This window comes from Cicer arietinum, chromosome 8, assembly GCF_000331145.2.
Source record: "Cicer arietinum cultivar CDC Frontier isolate Library 1 chromosome 8, Cicar.CDCFrontier_v2.0, whole genome shotgun sequence".
Lineage (NCBI taxonomy): Eukaryota > Viridiplantae > Streptophyta > Magnoliopsida > Fabales > Fabaceae > Cicer > Cicer arietinum.
In genome coordinates, this window is record NC_021167.2 from 413,836 (window position 1) to 431,460 (window position 17,625).

The 17,625-nt window shown below is 27.6% G+C and overlaps 3 protein-coding genes across 6 annotated transcripts; 2 read left to right on the forward strand and 1 right to left on the reverse strand.

The window, feature by feature from the left end:
• Nucleotides 1-2,829: 2,829 nt before the first annotated feature.
• LOC101502614 (uncharacterized) lies at nt 2,830-4,833 on the forward strand. 4 transcript variants are annotated; one of them, XM_004511279.4, is made up of 5 exons: nt 2,830-3,186; nt 3,305-3,367; nt 3,467-3,661; nt 4,099-4,427; nt 4,517-4,833. In XM_004511279.4, exons 2-5 carry the CDS (start codon nt 3,347-3,349, stop codon nt 4,605-4,607), a joined length of 636 nt encoding a protein of 211 aa, XP_004511336.1. In that variant the 5' UTR covers nt 2,830-3,186; nt 3,305-3,346; the 3' UTR covers nt 4,608-4,833. The 4 variants fall into 4 exon arrangements, with proteins under 4 accessions (XP_004511336.1, XP_012574359.1, XP_004511335.1 ...); XM_012718905.3 differs by having other exon boundaries at nt 2,831-3,186; nt 3,245-3,367; XM_004511278.4 differs by having other exon boundaries at nt 2,831-3,186; nt 3,259-3,367.
• Nucleotides 4,679-7,893, reverse strand: LOC101502300 (gibberellin 2-beta-dioxygenase 8). The gene is made up of 3 exons (XM_004511277.4): nt 7,206-7,893; nt 5,527-5,848; nt 4,679-5,190 (listed from the first exon to the last, which is right to left on the reverse strand). The coding sequence occupies exons 1-3, from the start codon at nt 7,661-7,663 to the stop codon at nt 4,960-4,962; spliced, it is 1,011 nt and encodes a 336-aa protein (XP_004511334.1). The 5' UTR covers nt 7,664-7,893; the 3' UTR covers nt 4,679-4,959.
• A 1,771-nt stretch (nt 7,894-9,664) lies between these two features.
• LOC101503580 (COBRA-like protein 10) lies at nt 9,665-12,193 on the forward strand. Its single transcript, XM_004511282.4, has 2 exons — nt 9,665-10,480; nt 10,693-12,193. The coding sequence occupies exons 1-2, from the start codon at nt 9,946-9,948 to the stop codon at nt 12,111-12,113; spliced, it is 1,956 nt and encodes a 651-aa protein (XP_004511339.1). The 5' UTR covers nt 9,665-9,945; the 3' UTR covers nt 12,114-12,193.
• Nucleotides 12,194-17,625: the final 5,432 nt, after the last annotated feature.

Here is a 17,625-nt window from a genome sequence, read left to right on the forward strand (position 1 = left end):
TGATAAGACATTTTTTTAATGTTTTTCAATAGTAAATTTAATGGGATATTTTCGTAAGAACACATTAATGTATATAGAATTTTTTTCTAAATCTTATATTAAATAATAAAAAAAGTTAAAAAGTTCTTTAATTAAAGAAAAGGGAGTATATTATCTAAAAGAGACAAAGACTAATTTCGTTAAGAAAAAACAAATTTCAATAAACTTATCTCTAAATATAAATACTCTTTTAAATTATTAGATGTGTTTTTTTAACTATACCTTTTATCAATATTACTAATTTATCTCAATAATGATGGTTCACAGAAAATGGTTCAAATACTCTATATTCATGTGCATTTTTTGCGGGAACCATTCCTAACAAAATATAATAGTTATGCTGTTTTTATTATTTATTTTTTTTGAGCACGCCAAAAATTTCATTAAATAATTAATAGATGATAATACAAGTACAAGGTGTGCAAGGTGGCATCCCAAGAGAAGTCTACATAAAAAGAACAAAAAACACCAAAGACTCAATATCTATTTCTACAGAAACTAACTCCAACTCAACTCTATATAACATTACTCAACCAATCTATTGAAATCCAACTCTATACATGCTATTGAATTGTGCCACCACTGATTTAATTCATAACCAAACTCTCTATTCAACCTTAGATTTTAGCCACCACCATAACACGACTTTGACATAATCCACCAGTTAGGATGCAAGAACCCTTGATTGATTGAACACCCACTCATTCTTGACTTCTCAAATTATTCACACTCGTCAACCAAATGAAGATCTAAAATTACAAGAAAACATGCCTTTAAATTGTCAGACATGCATTGAGGCATCATTAGACAAAACACTTATAATTCATAATCAATCCAAAATATCTAATCAAACACAACAAAAAATGTTACATTAAAAAAAATTGTAAAGATTCTTCTGTTGTACAATTCCCAACACACAATCAGGATGACTCAATAAGTCTTCTACGTCGAAATAAATTATCTTTAGTGGACAACCTGTTATTCAACAAGCGTCAATAAAACAAAGACACTTTAAGTGACACAAATTTGTTTCAAATTAGATCATAAAGAAGTATCATAAGATACCTTAACCAAGTATTCATTACCATAGTCGTGCTTTCAAATCCAAGTATCCATAACATTTTCCTTCAAGACAATATAATCCAACAAAACAATACACTCTAAAACCATATCATCCTCCTACGGAAAAAAGGTACCTCCTCCAACTCCACGCTTCCCTCCAACCTAGCCTAAACGTATCCCCCATGAAGACTTATTTATTCACCTTCAAACTAAATAAATGACTAAATCTCTCCTTTAAAGGACAATTACCCAACCACCGTTCCTTCAAAAGAGAAGTATCTCCCCCATTAACCACCATTAAGAAACCAACTCAAATCCCCCTCTCCCACCCCAACACAAACACCTTTTATATCCTTCCACCATGACGAAGTCTGATTTGCTCTACTCCATCCACCCCCTCTTCTAACCTATATTTATTTGATAACACCTTAAATTATTTTAAACACAATAAATTTGTGTATGTTACAAAAAATTTGTAATACAAAAAAAATTGTATAAAACCATTAAGAATAAATGTAGTGCACTAATAATGTCAAACAAATTTCGTAATAAAATAAATAATGGAAAACAACCTTACAATATCATCTAATCATAATTTATCACGATAACAAATAATTAGATAATTGTTTTTGATTTAAAAAATATGTATTTTAATATATCATATTAAAATGATTATGACTATATAATAATGTTAAAATATTTTATTCAATTAATGCACTGCCTTACAAAATTTATTTTGAAAACTAATTTAGCTTACTTTTTGAGAATATTTCTATCAAAACTACTACTAAAGGTGACAACAGGCCACATATAATTTTTTTAAATATAATAAATTAATGTATTAAAATCTAAAATATATATGTTTCTAAGTAATATTTGATATTTTATATATATAAGTAGGCATTTAATTAAAATACATTATTTATTATTTGTGTAAAAAAATTAACCGTTAATAATTCATAATAGATAAATCATTACTAATATTTAATAATAATAAAAAAAAAGATGTATTTGATCTATATTATGGATCAAATTGGTTCATATTATTAAACAAATACATCATCTTTTGTTGATTTATTTGTAAAGTATTTGTCTCTTATAAAAAGCACCATATAGACCTTGCACAATTCACTAATGTCAATATTGGTAGGTCTCTTATAAAATGGATTGAAGTATCTCGTTCAACGGACAAAAATCGATATTGTTGAGTTGAATATCATATTTCGAGTTCAAACTGAATCATAATACGTATGAATTTGTTTATTATTTTCTATATAGACATAAAAAATGAATAAGAGGGAATACTATATTGCTTCAAAAGTCACACAAACAAATAATTACGATGTATAATTTATTTTACACAACCTTGTATGGATTTTTTCTTGTGGTAATAACTGGAAATTAAACTTTATAAGTAATATATGATTAACATTTAGTAATATCGATTTGATTAACATTAAGCTTGTAATAATCATTGTATGTGAGAAAGCCAATTTGCCCCCGCAATAATAAAAGAAATTAATTACTATGTATAATGTAAAAAATTATATATTGTGAGTACATCATAATTATTTATGATTTTGGATGTAGTTATTATACAAATTAAAAAAAGTTAATGATTCGACGGTTTGAGATTATTTATGTAAAAAAACTTTTAGAATGTTACGTGTATATAAATTAAATCTATAAAAAATATAGAAATCAATGGAGAGCATAAAAAATGTGTCAACAAAATATTTTCCTTCCCTCTTACACTGATCTCCACCATCAGTTCCTCTCCCTTCTAAGAAAAACAAATCATTCTATTACATGTAGAAAAAAAAAAGAAAAAAAAAGTATTGTGTGTGCCTCAAAAAACAAAATAGAGAGTAGTTGCATGTCAATTTGTTCTTTGTGATTCACTGATATTGCATATCGTTATCACAAAGAAACAATTCAATTTTTGTTTTATCACCCCAACATTCCCAACCTTTTCTCTTTCTTCGTGTATTGGGCTTTGCTTAGTTTCAAATCAATCAAATTATTGATTGCGTAAATTTAAAAAGGAAAACTTTGCTTGTGGTCCATCCATGGCTATATGTTGTTGTAAGTTACCTTTAGTTGATTTTGTTTAGTTGCATATTCTTTTTATTATAATATATAGTTTTGATTAATCAGGGTCCAATCTTGTGTTGTTCCCCATTTGGTACGCAAACCTCAACAGGGTCCTCTGTTTTATCTTCTCTTAGGAATTAGTGATTGAAATATGGAGGATAATCACAAGTTGGTGCGTAAGATTTTGTTTAATTCCTTTGTTAGATTTATATTTCTTCATCGTATTGGTTTGATTAATAGTATTTTATTAATTTAAATTTGGTTTTTGAAGGTGGATTTGTCATCTTCATGTTATTATGGTTGTGGAGATGGTATTGAAATGGAACAGAAACAGAGAATTACAGAATCAGATCACATGAATGCATTTCAATACACAGGCGATAAAGTCGATAGTTTTGTGATTGATATGGATGCCTACTCTTCCGGCATCAACAAAGATGCCACCAATACAAATTCCAGAATTACGGTATGACTCTCTCTTTTTCATTCATAATATAAACTAAGATGTAATAATACATGAGTATGTTCATAGTGTTATTGAACTTGAAAGGACACAATTTGAAGGGATATTTATTTATACAAAGATAATATAAAATATTTTACATTAATGTTCAATATGTTATTGTTATTTTTAAAATGATGTAGCAATATGATAAAATTTTATTGAATAATAATGTAAAATTAATTTATAGTGATTATGTATCTTTTTTATGGACATTACAATTAAACTATTTATAGTGATCATGTTTGAGAAAGTAGAGTAAGGTTCTTTTATTCCATTTTGTTTGGTGTGACATGTTGTGTGTATCTAAGATGTACTACAAAAAATATAATTTTCCCTATACAATAAAGGGTTTATTGACATTTGAATTTGATTATGATTCTGACACACACAAAAAAAAGTTGCAGAGGAGCCTTTCGAGGAAAGGATCTCAGCGTGTGGGAGATAGGAAGTTGAATGGCATCACAACGCTAAGTCCTCATAGTCATGATATTAATAATAATAATAATAATAAGGATGCCATCTCTGCTTTATGCTCACCAAAAGGTACTCTCACAGGTTCTTGCAGTACTCCAGATAAGGCTGCATCAATGGCAGTGGGGTCCACTGATCATTTCATTAACACCACCGCTACTGAAACCAAATCAATCACTCGTAGAAATAGTTTCATACGTTCTTCTTCTTCTTGCCCACTTGATCCTAAAAGGGTTCTTATTTTCTTTGCCACCTTGTAAGATTCACTTCTCATCTTTTATTTTTTTTACTACTTTTGCTTCTATCTACTACATTTTCATTTTTTATTTATTTATTTTTAAATAGGTCAAGCATGGGAACAATGTTGCTCATATACTTCACTCTTATTACTAATAAGCAAAACGAAGATCAATTTCTGGGTGATACTAATCACTGACTCAATGAACCCACCCAATTTAGGAACAACATTCACAGAACTAAGACTTAGATGTTTTATTTTCAACATCACCTTTTAGGCACTTTATAAAGACATGTATTGTATATATCACTTTTTTTTTTTTTGTTATTGTAAAGGGAAAACAATAAGAGACATCCCTTATAATTTGTTTGTTATGTTGGATGTCTAGGCTTGGCAGAGGATCAAAACGTCACTTTTTACTCTTTCTGATTCTTGATCCTTATCTAATACTATTGCAATAGTACTAGTTGGTGTTGGAATATTAAACTATATAGCCACAATAATGCTAATTAATTAATGTAATTATGCACCACTTAATTATTTTCATGATTTATATAAGAAACCTGGATAGGCCAATTTTGGAACCTAACTTGTGAACATCATCACGAACTTGTTGTCTATATTCTTGAAAGCTGAATTTCTTGTAAACAGAGGGATCTGCACAACTCTCTATCATTGTGTCATAGGAAGGGCAAAGAAAATAAGCCACAGAGAACCTTTCTACTCTTGGATTGGTCACAACTCGATGCTCAACACTCTTATACACTCCATTGCTCCAAGCCTTCATGTATTGCATTATTAACAACAATAGTAGTCTAATATTAATATTTATTCAAGAAGAAAAAAAAAACAAGAAGACCAAACTGATAGTTCTGTATTGAAATTACAAATATACATCTAAATTTCTCTTTTGTTTGTAATTTTATGAATTAAATTGAGTAATGAAATGCAAATTCGAATAACTAAATTGATATAAGAAAAAATTTACATACTAAAATGACTAACAAAATATGCATTTAGATGTATTTTTTTATAACTTCAATACATTCAATGACTATTTTTACGACACCTATCAATGACCAAAATGATTTTTACTCAAATATAATTAATTAAGTACCTGAAATAAGTCTCCAATGTTGATTATAAGAACATCGGGGTTTGGTTTAACTGCGACCCATTTTCCATCTTTCACCAATTGTAAACCTCCAACTTGATCTTGATATAATATGGTGAGGAAGTCACTATCAGTATGTGGCATTAGACCATGAATCCTAAAATCAATGGGGCATGGTGGATATCTGTTCAACCTAAGATAACATGTGTTTGGCAAGCAATTCTTCTTAAAGAAAGTTGATTGCTGACCCAATTTCTCAGCCAATATATCAGCTAATATTTGTGCAAGGTTTGAAACTGTGGTAGCAAATTGTTCAATTATTGAACTGCATACATATATAAACATCCATTAAAGTTAGTTAGGCTAATAGGTTGATCACACATATATATGGTAACAACTAACAAGCAGAATGGTAAGGAATAATTTTGAATAGTATATATCAACATAAGTTCATGAAAAATGAAAATATCATGAATTGATTTATGACAAAATATCAATTCAAAGTATAGGCTTTTGAGAATGACACTTGATGAATTTACTTATGAAAAGAGGGACTAAAAGAAAAGTACAGGATTAGTGATGAAAATGTTAAAAGAAAAGGACAAGCTAACTCATAAATGTGTGTAAGCTTGAGCCAAGGTAAGATGGTCCAAATAAAGTTGAATTTGGAGCATTTGCATAAGGTGTCTCTATTCCCCTCTACATCATCTCTATTTCTTTCTTCTTCATTTTATCTCAAGAAGTGGTGGTCAATTCAAGTTTCAGTGGTCAAGACATATTTTATTTTTAATATTAACTTTAAAAATAAAAAACAAAGAACGACCCAAAAGGAGCCCTTATTTATTGAAAAACTCAAATTATTTTAAGAAATGTCAAAATTTGGGTTTTAAAAAACATATTAGATTAACAAATAAAGTCATTGAAAAACTGATTGTTTTTTGAACATGGCATTTTATAAAACTAAAGTTTTGAGTTTGTGGAAAGAATGCATCGTAATATAACTCAAATTTTGATTTTATTTTTTATTTTGAAAAAATTTAAGAAAATCCAAATTTTAACGTTTTTGAAATAATATTTTTATTCTGAAAAATTAAATTACGTGATTTAATTACCATCTAAGCACGCCAAATATTAAAATTTAAAAAATATTGAAAATGGTTATTTTTTATAATTGAATTATGAGGTTGTCTAAGACTTGTAAAAATATAGATCGAAAATTTTATTAAAAATATTATATTTATTATCTATATTTTATTATTATAAAATTAATTTTGTTTTTATCGTGGATAGCGCAATTTTAAAAAATGGGTGTAAAGTGATATTTTTTTGAAAATGTGGCAGTAAAATGATTCACTTATGGAAAAATTCTGCGTTCTTTTGTACATTAACTATCAACAAGAAAAATTCAAGAAACAACTAACTGAGAATTTTCAGTAAAAGAAAACTAAATGAAAATTTGACTAATTAATGGATTGGATAAGAAGATGAAATATGGAATGATAGTGACCAGAGCCACATTTTTTTAGCAACTATGGAGTAAAAATAATGCATATATAAAACTTAAGGAAAAATCTGCTTGATTTTAGGATTTTTCTTCGTCTTGAATTAAGTGTATTCGTTGGAGTTTTTGTTTTTAATAAAAAAATTAGCTAAAAAAATGTGACTAATGATGGATAACATACCTAAGATGAGTGGTTGATCGAGTAGATCCTATTATATCTGTTAAAGGAATATGAAATGCTTCTGACCAAGATAATTGTGTAACGGTTATGGCAGTTGGTGTTCCCCAACGGTAACTACCCTCAGAGAAGTTCAATAATTTGTCCTCTTTCGTCTTTTTATCAAATGGCTGTTTAAACAACTTCTTCTGCTCACACATTAACCTTCTCAAAATGTCATTTGAAATTCCATGTTTTACAACTTGGAAAAAACCCCATTCCTTTGAAGCCTTTGATATCTCAAACTTGCACTCTTCTATCGCTACCTCATCATCACTCTTTTTTAAACGGCTCAGATCAATCACTGGAAGCTCACATTCATCATCCACCGTTAATTCATCATTAATATTATCAATGTTTTGGGCCTTGTTGAGAAGGGTCTTGTATGTCTCTTCAAAGGGTGGGTCCGAAATCGAGTACATATGAAAATTGAATAGTATAACGAGCTAGTCGGTGAAGGAATTTGGTAATTGATTTCGTTGAAGTGATATAAACAGACATGAAAAGAAGGTAAGGACAATAGTTTATGGTTGTTTTTGTTTTTTCTGTTTATTTAGTCTTTGATGAAAACGTTTTAGGCTTTGGAGACAAAGGTAGATTACATGTCTTTTTTGTTGAGACACATTCATCCTCATTTTCACTTCATTAATTAAAAAAGGTTTGGTGTACATTAATTCACACATTCTACTCCCTTGAGATAGATAGAAATAGTGAGATCGTAATAGATATGATAAATTTTGATATCTAAGAAAATATATATATATATATATAAAATAAAGTGCTAAATAAAATATAAAAATTAAGAGTGTTTAAATATAGTAATTCTTGTTAATTAATGAAGTGTACGAACACTTGTGTCATTTTAAAAATACTTTTTTGATAAAAAAATAATAAAAACTAGAAAATTTAAATAATTATGTGAAAGTTGGTTATTTATTTGGATAATGAAATATAAAAGTGTAATAGTTTAAATAATATTGGGGGATTTGAAAAAAAAATACCAAACCAAAATTTAATATCGCATTATATATATTAAAAAATCTAAGTTATTTAATTGGATATAGAAAAATAAAATTATAAATATAATAACTTAAAATAACGAAACAATTGAACTAAAGAAGAAAAAATACACCAAAACATTCCTTCATATTTTTTGGTAACAAAACATTCCTTTATATATAATTATATATACATTTTTGTGTAATTATATACAAATAAAATTAAAATTTTATTTTACAATTAATAATTATTGTAATTTAGCCAAAATAGATATAGATAATTCCCATTAAAAAAGCATTTATCCTAGCAAATTAAAAAAAAAAAAAAAAAAAAAAAACCAAACCACTTTCCTTTTTTGGGGAAAAAATTTTTAAACCATTAAAAAAAAAAAAAAAAAAAAAAAAAAAAAAAAAAGAAAGAAAAGAATTTCAATTCCACGAGACAACTGAAAAGAACCCATCTTTGTATTTAATGATAAACGTGTGTGTGCTGGCTAGCAATATCTACAATATACGTATATATCTAGGCCTAAGATAATTGCGTCTATCTCCATTCTCCACCTAGCTATATATGCAAACGTTACAAATAAACTTGGACAAAGCACGGTAACAAACAAACCTGTCTTTGTTTGTGTTTATGATCAATGGAAAGAGATTCATGAGATTTTCAAATAAGATGTTAAATTTGTGGCTACTTAAGTGTCTACATCCTCTAAGTACTTAATCTTAATATGATTCACAATTGTCAAATTTAATTTTTATATTTTAAATTTTATAGTTGATTAAAAATATATGTCTTAATTGTTTTGACATGATTAAAAGAATGAATTTTATTATATTTCATATTTTAAAAAAAGAGAATCGATGTACAAACAAGATCACTAATTTGGGACTTCACTTGATAAACAATAATTGGTGGGATAATTTTTCTTTTAATACTTATGATGTTTTTAGTAGAATGAGGTTTTTAATGAGTTAATACATTGTGTATCTTTGAAGATTATTTTCTTTGATTTTGGTATAGTCCCTCGAGCATATTGTATTTTCTTTTATTCTAGTTTTAAAAATAATTTAGAGTGCTGCAAATAATGGATGATTAATTTGAGATGTCGACATAATTGAAATATCAAGTTAATCATGTGACGCTTTTACACTCTATTTAAATATTAAAAAATATCCGCTCACTTACTTTGACTTGATTAGTACAATGTTTAAATTAATTAAATAATTCATTTTGTAATGAGTTTAATTTGCATCAACCATACAAAATATTTTACACTATCAACACGTCATAGTTATAGTTATTCATGTACATTATTTTAAAGATGATTATCTTCCAAGTCAAATATGTTTAATATAAGACGATTATTATTCATTATATGTATAAGTTTTTTTTATATTGACAATATATATAAAATAAATTATTTTGTAATATAAAATTAATGTACAAAATTGTTGTAAATGATGTGATCCCATTGGAAGAGCTACCCACATGCTTTATTCTTAAAGATGGAATGGAAAATAACAGATGTTAAACAATGATTAATAGTTGTCCCCTTCCAAATCCATCGCATATTTAAAGGTCAATGTTCCTATGTGACTTATTCTTAGCTAATATTTCGACACTAACTCTTCTTACTCCCTTCCCCTCAATAACCTCACTCTAACTCGTCTCCCTCATCATTTTTTCTATTAATAAAAAAGACATGTTAAATCCATGGATATGTCAATTATTATCATTTTTACTAGTAGCATTTTTAATTTCATGTGAAGGTCAAGATCCTGAGGCTCTCCCACCCGCAGCAGAAAACTGTAACGGCGTTTTCATTTCTTATGATTTAATTGATCGAAGAAAAGAATTCCCACGTGTCAAAAACGTGACAGCACAATCATGGGCCTTCAATGCCACTGCAACAATCCTCAATACAGGAAAAGATGTTGTTAAAACATGGCAGTTATTCATAGGTTTTCAACATCAAGAAATTCTTGTCTCTGCCAATGGTGCTATTCTATTCCAAGCTGGTGACTTTCCTGCTTTTGTTGGTAATGGAACAACCTTTGTTGGTAGTTCTATTCCAGATTTGGAAACCTCCATCAACACAGCAAATGATCTCTCCCAAATTCAAGCTATCATTAAACTTTCTGGCACACAATTTGGTGTTAAGCCACCATCAGTTCCTATGCCTAAAAACATCAAGTTGCTAACTGATGGATATAACTGCCCCCGCCCAAGTATCCGTAGTGAGTTTCTTTTTCTTTCTATATTCATTCATTTAATGAACTAGTTTGTAACCCGTGCCGCAAGGAAACAATGATTTTAATAAATAAATGGTTATATTTTATATATATATATATATATCAAATTTCATAAATTTTATTGACATTCAAAAATAAGTTGACTTAAAAAAAATAATTTACAATAGTTTTAATTAATTAATCGTATTATTCTCCAGAGAGTTCCATGTGGGCGTGTTGTAAAAGAGACCCAAAACACAAGTCGATACATTCAAAGACAAAATTCTTGCCACGTCAGAAAGGGGATTTGACAATATCCTATGATATTCTTCAAGCATATGACAATAACTATCTTGTTCAAGTTACCTTAGAGAATCAAAGTCCTTTAGGACGTTTAGATCGTTGGAACTTAACATGGGAATGGACAAGAGGTGAATTCATATCCACAATGAAAGGTGCTTTTCCACGTGAGATAGATTACTCTGATTGTATCTATGGTGCTGCTGGACAGTATTATAAAGATATGGATTTCACTAAAGTACTTAATTGTCAAAAGAATCCTGTAATCAGTGATTTGCCTCCACAGAAATACAATGATACTGAACTTGGTAAAATACCATTTTGTTGTAGAAATGGTTCTATTTTACCTATCATTATGGATCCAACTCAATCAAAATCTGTTTTCCAAATGCAAGTGTTTAAAGCTCCACCTGATTTGGATAAAACATCACTTTATCCACCTGAAAAATGGAAAATAATGGGTATTCTTAATCCTTATTATAAATGTGGTGCACCATTAAAGGTGGAACCTTCTACATTTCCTGATCCTAGAGGACTTGAAGCTACTGTTTTCACTATTGCTAGTTGGCAAATAATTTGCAATATATCAAAACCAGTTAAGAGGAACACTCGATGTTGTGTTTCTTTCTCTGCTTATTATAATGATTCTGTTGTTCCTTGTAACACATGTGCATGTGGTTGTGATGAAGGTGATACCAAAACAGAACATTGTAATCAGAATGCAAGAGCAATGCTTCTACCTCCAGAAGCACTTCTTGTACCTTTTGAAAACAGGACACTTAAGACAGTTGCTTGGGCTAAATTAAAGCATTTACATGTGCCTAAGAAATTACCATGTGGTGATAACTGTGGAGTTACCATAAATTGGCATGTAGTTTCAGATTTTAAAGGTGGATGGAGTGCTAGAATCACTTTATTTAATTGGCAACCTTTTCATTTTCAGAATTGGTTCACTGCATTGCAATTTAAGAAGAGGGTTTCTATTGGTTTTGAGAAAGTTTACTCTTTTAATGGAACACTCTTGAAAAAAATCAATAACACTATTTTCATGCAAGGATTACAAGGAGCAAATTATTTGATAGCTGAAGACAATGGAACAAATCCAAAGGTGCCTGGAAAACAACAATCTGTTATTTCATTTACAAAGAAATTCACACCATATATTCAAATAGCAAAAGGAGATGGGTTCCCTACAAAAGTTCTTTTTAATGGAGAGGAGTGTTCTATTCCTACACAATTCCCTGTGAGAAGTGGAAACCAATTACCAAATGTATATTTAGTACAACAAATGTTGTTAGTCTTAGTTTTAGCTTTTACATTGAATCAAATATTGTATTAGGATGCCACAAAGTTAAAAACAATTTAATTTGACCACTTTATTTTTGGTGTCATGCTGTTGTGACCCAATTCCCTGCTTATACTGTCTTATTATTTAGATAATGAAATTCATGAATGGCCAATGCAGGGACTGATTGATGTAGTGGTCTACTTTGATAGCAATTCTAATTCTAAATGTGTATATATAATATAGTAGTGTATGCTAGCTTTTCTTCATTGTCCCTCAAATTAAATTCCAAGGTCTCGGAATATAAATGTGTTATGTCAAAGTTTTTCGGAAAACATTTTTAAAAAAATTCAAATTTTTCTTTTAAGATATTTTTTTTAAGTTTTTTGAACACATTTGTGTTTCGATTGTTTTTAAGTTTTTTAAAACACAAATATGTATCATAAAATATAAAATTTCACTTAAGAAAGAGTAAAATTCAATTTTTTTATTAAAATGTGGGATAGAAGTAAAAAAAAAATCGAAGGCATGAAATGAAATCTTTTCTTTATTATGGACCAAAATGATTATAGAGTTAAATTTATTAGCCAAAGATCTTTTACGTTAGACTATTTGGACCGATCTATTGGACTCGATGCATTATGACACTATAGCTCTAGTCCAATAACCTATATTTTTCTTTTAAAGATAAGATGTTTCTTTTCTCACTTAATATTCTCAAATATATACAAATATATGTTTGACTTTCAATCCAAACGTGTAAATAGCCGCAAACAAAATTCAAAGGCTTTTAAAAAGACTTCAGTGAGTAAAGAAACTTTTTTAAAGAAGCTTTTCCAAAATTTACATTTTAGTCCATCTCTAATTTCTCACTTTAATCAAATTCATTTACCTATATCTAATGAACATAATGACTCTATGACTGCTGAGGAAGAATTCTTCCTAATTATCTTCTTCGTCATCTATAATCAGGTACTAATTCACTCCCTTCCTCTCATAAACAAATTATTTTCATCAATTTTGTCTCTATTTTGATATTCGATTATTAATTTACCATTTTAAAGTATTTAAGTTTACTATTTGAATATCTAATTAAACGATGACAATATATTCGATCTTCTTTCTTCAAAAAGAAAATTGACTAATTTTTATTTTATTTATCTACTTGTTATATTTTTATTTATCTACGTGTTATTTTTATATGGCAATAGACCAAATATCTTTATCCTTATTTATGTATTGATTCGGTGTATTTATTAGCTTTCAACGTAATATTCTCTTTTTTGTTGTTTTAATTGAATTTATGATTGAAAATATCTAAAATTATATCGATTAACCATTTAAATCTTAAACCCTAAACATTAAAATTTTAAAGAGAAAATTTGTCCGATTATACTGGCTTATTCAACGACAAAGACTACCTACCATCTACAGTTGTGTACATAAAATGTCAAATTTTTACTCAAAAACATTGTGTTGTAATTACATAAATTATAGGAATTTTGTACTCAATTTGTTTTTTATGTGATAAAATACATCCTAAGACTCCACTGTATAAATTTGGGAGCAATTATTTATGACAAATAAGACTGTGGAAGACGTATGAAGTTAACACAAACAAGACTATGACAATTACATTACATTTTTATTTTGACTTATACAATAGCATTACATGAATACCGATTTTTTTCCTAATTAAATAGAATTTTGTTAAAGAAAAACCAAACTACTATTCTGTCAGAAAAAAAAAAAAAAAAAAAAAAAAAAAAAATTACTAAAATAAAAATATTAAAAAAAAAAAAAAAAAAAAAAAAAAAACTGAATTACTCAAATGATAATGAGGTGGCACTATTGACAAGTGTTGCCAAATGTGCCTTCGAAAACCATTATCTATCCATTAGCCATGTCAACCCTTAAAAAAGTGTTGCAAATAAGAGGACGGATTGCAACCTTTATTTTAAACGAAATATTAATAAATGTTCTCAGAGCATTTGTTATATATATGTATTTTTTGTTGTTGAAATTTGTGCATTTATTATTTTAAGATATCAAAAAGTGATTTTCTTATAATAATTTTTTTTAGTAATTTAATAAGTGTGCTTAAAATCACTTGTCAGCATTACTCTTATTTTAAAATATTTTATTTTTTTTGCAACATAAATAATATAAAAAGTTGTTAGGGATTAAAAGTAAGGGAATTAAAAATATATTTAATTAAAAATTAAAATTTAATGTCAAAAAGTAGTGATAAATTTATCTCCTTTAATTTATTAATTATATTATTATTATTATTTAGTAAGGAAAATTATTACTAAAAAAATGTGATAATTATGATTTATATATGTTTTGAACTTTATTCATATGTGAAATTCATAAACATCTCACAACATTAAATTTATTTAAATTTAATACGTTAAATTAATTAATATAGTATATCAAACACACAATATATCAATATATTTTCATAAATTTAAATGTCACATATATGGACAATAATTAATTGTATTATATTAAATTAATAATTGAAAAAATTTAAATTAATTATATAAAAAAATAATACAAAAAAAAGATACAAATTATTAATCTCTCATTACATAATATCGAATTTTTTCATATTTTTTTTTGCTCTTCCCGCAACATAAACTATATATACTTATCATGATTTTTATTGAAATATAAATTAAAATGTAGTCAATTACCACCCAAAAAAATAATGTAAAAAGTTAAAATTTAAAATAACGTTGAAAATTTATATTGACATGATTTATAAGTTAAAATTATAAAACATTTATCTTTAATTCAAGATAATTTGTTTGAATTTTTTTATTTAATGAATATATTAAAAGTAAATGATATATGTATTTAATATCATTATTATGAAGTTTGTATTAAATGTAATATATTTCGAAATTGCACATGTCAAAGTTGAATTGAAATTGAAAATTAAATTTTGATTAATATAATTTATTTTAAAATTTGATCTTTATTGCATGATAATAAATATAAAATAATTATGAATTTTATTCTTTTTAAAGAACTATTGAATTTTATTCAATCTATATTATATTTTTATTTATTTATTAAATATAATATATTTTGGAAGGAAATTTAATTCAAGGAGGTTTTTTTTTTTAAATAAAATAAAATGGGTACATCTATATTTTTTTTGTTAGACGGTTCATCCATTTTGGTAAATTAGTTTCTAAAAATTCATTTTAAATGATTGTTTTAAATTTCGCTATTCATATAATCTATATTTATCAAATCACATAATAGTTTTTAACGTCCACTGTATAGACAAATATTAGTAGTTACTTAAATTAACATTTTTTACACTTTTTCTAAGGTTTGAACTCTAGTCTTTTGACTAGTTTTGATCTCCTTCAACCATCAACTAAAATCAGTTGAGATATCCAACTCCCAAGAGTGATTTTCCTAAAGAAGAATAACCATAAAGACGGTTAGGTAACATATTTAACAGATTTTAATTAAGATCGTCTTGTGTTGTTAATTTGATCTTATGTTCTTACAGTGTATTTGGTTGTGTTGCTCCTACATAAGTCTATAAAGCAACAAAGATCTATTTTTTTTAACGGATTAAGCCAAAACCAAATAACTACGTTGTTGGTGGAATTTACTCCAGAACAAATATTATAGTTAATACCATAAAAAAATATTAAGTGTGCCTCAATTTCTTTCTATATCCTTTATGATTAATATTTATTTCTCTGGCCTCTCCCACAATGGCTCTAGTACTGTCCCTATTAAGGACTATGATATTTTTCTCATGCCACAAGTGAGAACCATAGGATAAAGAAATGACGTTGTCCATTGAGGACAATATAATTAATTGAGTCATTCTGAATTTATCATGCTTTGAGTTATTTGTGATGAGTCTTTCATGAAATTTTTTCAAAGGAAACTAACTTTAAACTCCTTGAGGATCTTGCCAGCTCCAAAGCATCATCAAAGGAACCTCTAGGATTACAACTATTTATTTTTCTTCTCATTCAAGTTAAGTTGTAAGCAACTAACTAAAAATAATTAAATTAGGGACAGAAAGTTAAAGAAAAGAAACACGAAATTCATTTCTAATAATTACGAGGTTAAGTAGTAAGAAAAATTAAAATTAGAGATCCATTTTAGTTTTTTATTTGTCTTTAATGTTTTTCTTAAATAGTTATATATGAGATTTAGAAATCCTTGGATTGTATGTAGGTCCAACCTTTTTGTTCTATCATATGTGGGTAAATTTATTCTGTAGAATCCTATATATGTTGTCGAAGGAGGGCTTTATGTTGTGGGGCTTTAATGTTGACCTACTAAAAACATGTTTATTATGCACAAATTTATGGATGTTAATGTCACGGGGTAGGTAAAGATCTCAATCAAATAGAGCAGATAGTATTTCATCACTCTTCTATTCTTAATTTTTATAAATGTTTTTGGTCTCCATTTCCATATCTTCACAACATATGAATTCTTTTATCTATGTCTAAAAAAATATCTTTACATATAAAGTGTCAAATAATGTCGTCCCCACCAATATATATGTCTATGTACGGGTGGAAATTGACAAATCTATCTCAGAACGAATTTAAGGAAATTGGATTCTTCATCTAAAAAGTTAAGAGTATGTGGGAAAGAAAAGAAAGAGTAAATTTAGAAATGATGAAGAGAGTGATAAAGGAAGCTGATGTAATAATAAGAGTTTAATTTCTATGCATGCACCAACAGTGTGAAAAGAAGTTTTAGATATTGAATGACTTACGCAAGTAATTCTGATAAAAATTAAATATTAATAATAATAATTTAACGATTGTGATTGATTGACAATAGAAATATTTTTTACATTTAAGGCGGTACATATAAATAAAATTGGTAATGATAATAATAGAAGAATCCATATGGGTATCTTGTAAGAAAATGAGATGAAACCCAAACAACCAAAGACCAAAAAAATAAATATGCAATGCAAGAGACAGAGGTAGTATACTCTGTATTTTCTGTTAGAAGAGTTGAGAGACATAGCAGTAATTAAGAGTTCAGAAAGTATTCACTCCACCACACCAAACATCAGAGAAAAAAATAAATAAAATTAAAACACATGAAATCAAACACTCTCTATCTATCTGACTCTATAATATATATGCATGACATCCCATAAATGCTTTTACACCCTCTCTTTACCCTCTACAATAACTCCTTCTATTCCTTCTTTCACTCTTCACCATCACCACCTCCTAAGTCCTACCTAATAAACCTTCTATCTATTCATTTTGTACATCTTTTTTTCATTCTTACTTTACCCCACATATTAAACATATTTTATATATCGTCACCATCACCATTTCAGTTCCATAATTACTTCCAACACCCCCCTTAAGTAGTTTTTCTTATGTCCCACATTTCTTTTTCAATCTTTTTCCACCTTTCTCTTTTTTTTTTATTACATGTTTCTTAACTATATAGTTTCGGTTATGTGTTGATTATGAATGAAAGTGGCAATTGTTTGGTTCACTTGCATTAATGTCATGTGAATGTCATAATATATGTTATTCTCTTT

Coding starts and splice junctions, on each gene's coding strand:
- LOC101502300 (XM_004511277.4), bottom strand. CDS start 7,663: ATGTACTCGATTTCGGACCCACCCTTTGAAGAGACATACAAGACCCTT. Junction 5,849..7,205: donor CGATCAACCACTCATCTTAG/GTATGTTATCCA, acceptor ATATGTATGCAG/TTCAATAATTGAACAATTTG. Junction 5,191..5,526: donor ACATTGGAGACTTATTTCAG/GTACTTAATTAA, acceptor CAATACATGAAG/GCTTGGAGCAATGGAGTGTA.
- LOC101503580 (XM_004511282.4), top strand. CDS start 9,946: ATGTTAAATCCATGGATATGTCAATTATTATCATTTTTACTAGTAGCA. Junction 10,481..10,692: donor CCCCCGCCCAAGTATCCGTA/GTGAGTTTCTTT, acceptor ATTATTCTCCAG/AGAGTTCCATGTGGGCGTGT.
- LOC101502614 (XM_004511279.4), top strand. CDS start 3,347: ATGGAGGATAATCACAAGTTG. Junction 3,662..4,098: donor ATACAAATTCCAGAATTACG/GTATGACTCTCT, acceptor CACAAAAAAAAG/TTGCAGAGGAGCCTTTCGAG. Junction 4,428..4,516: donor CTTATTTTCTTTGCCACCTT/GTAAGATTCACT, acceptor ATTTTTAAATAG/GTCAAGCATGGGAACAATGT.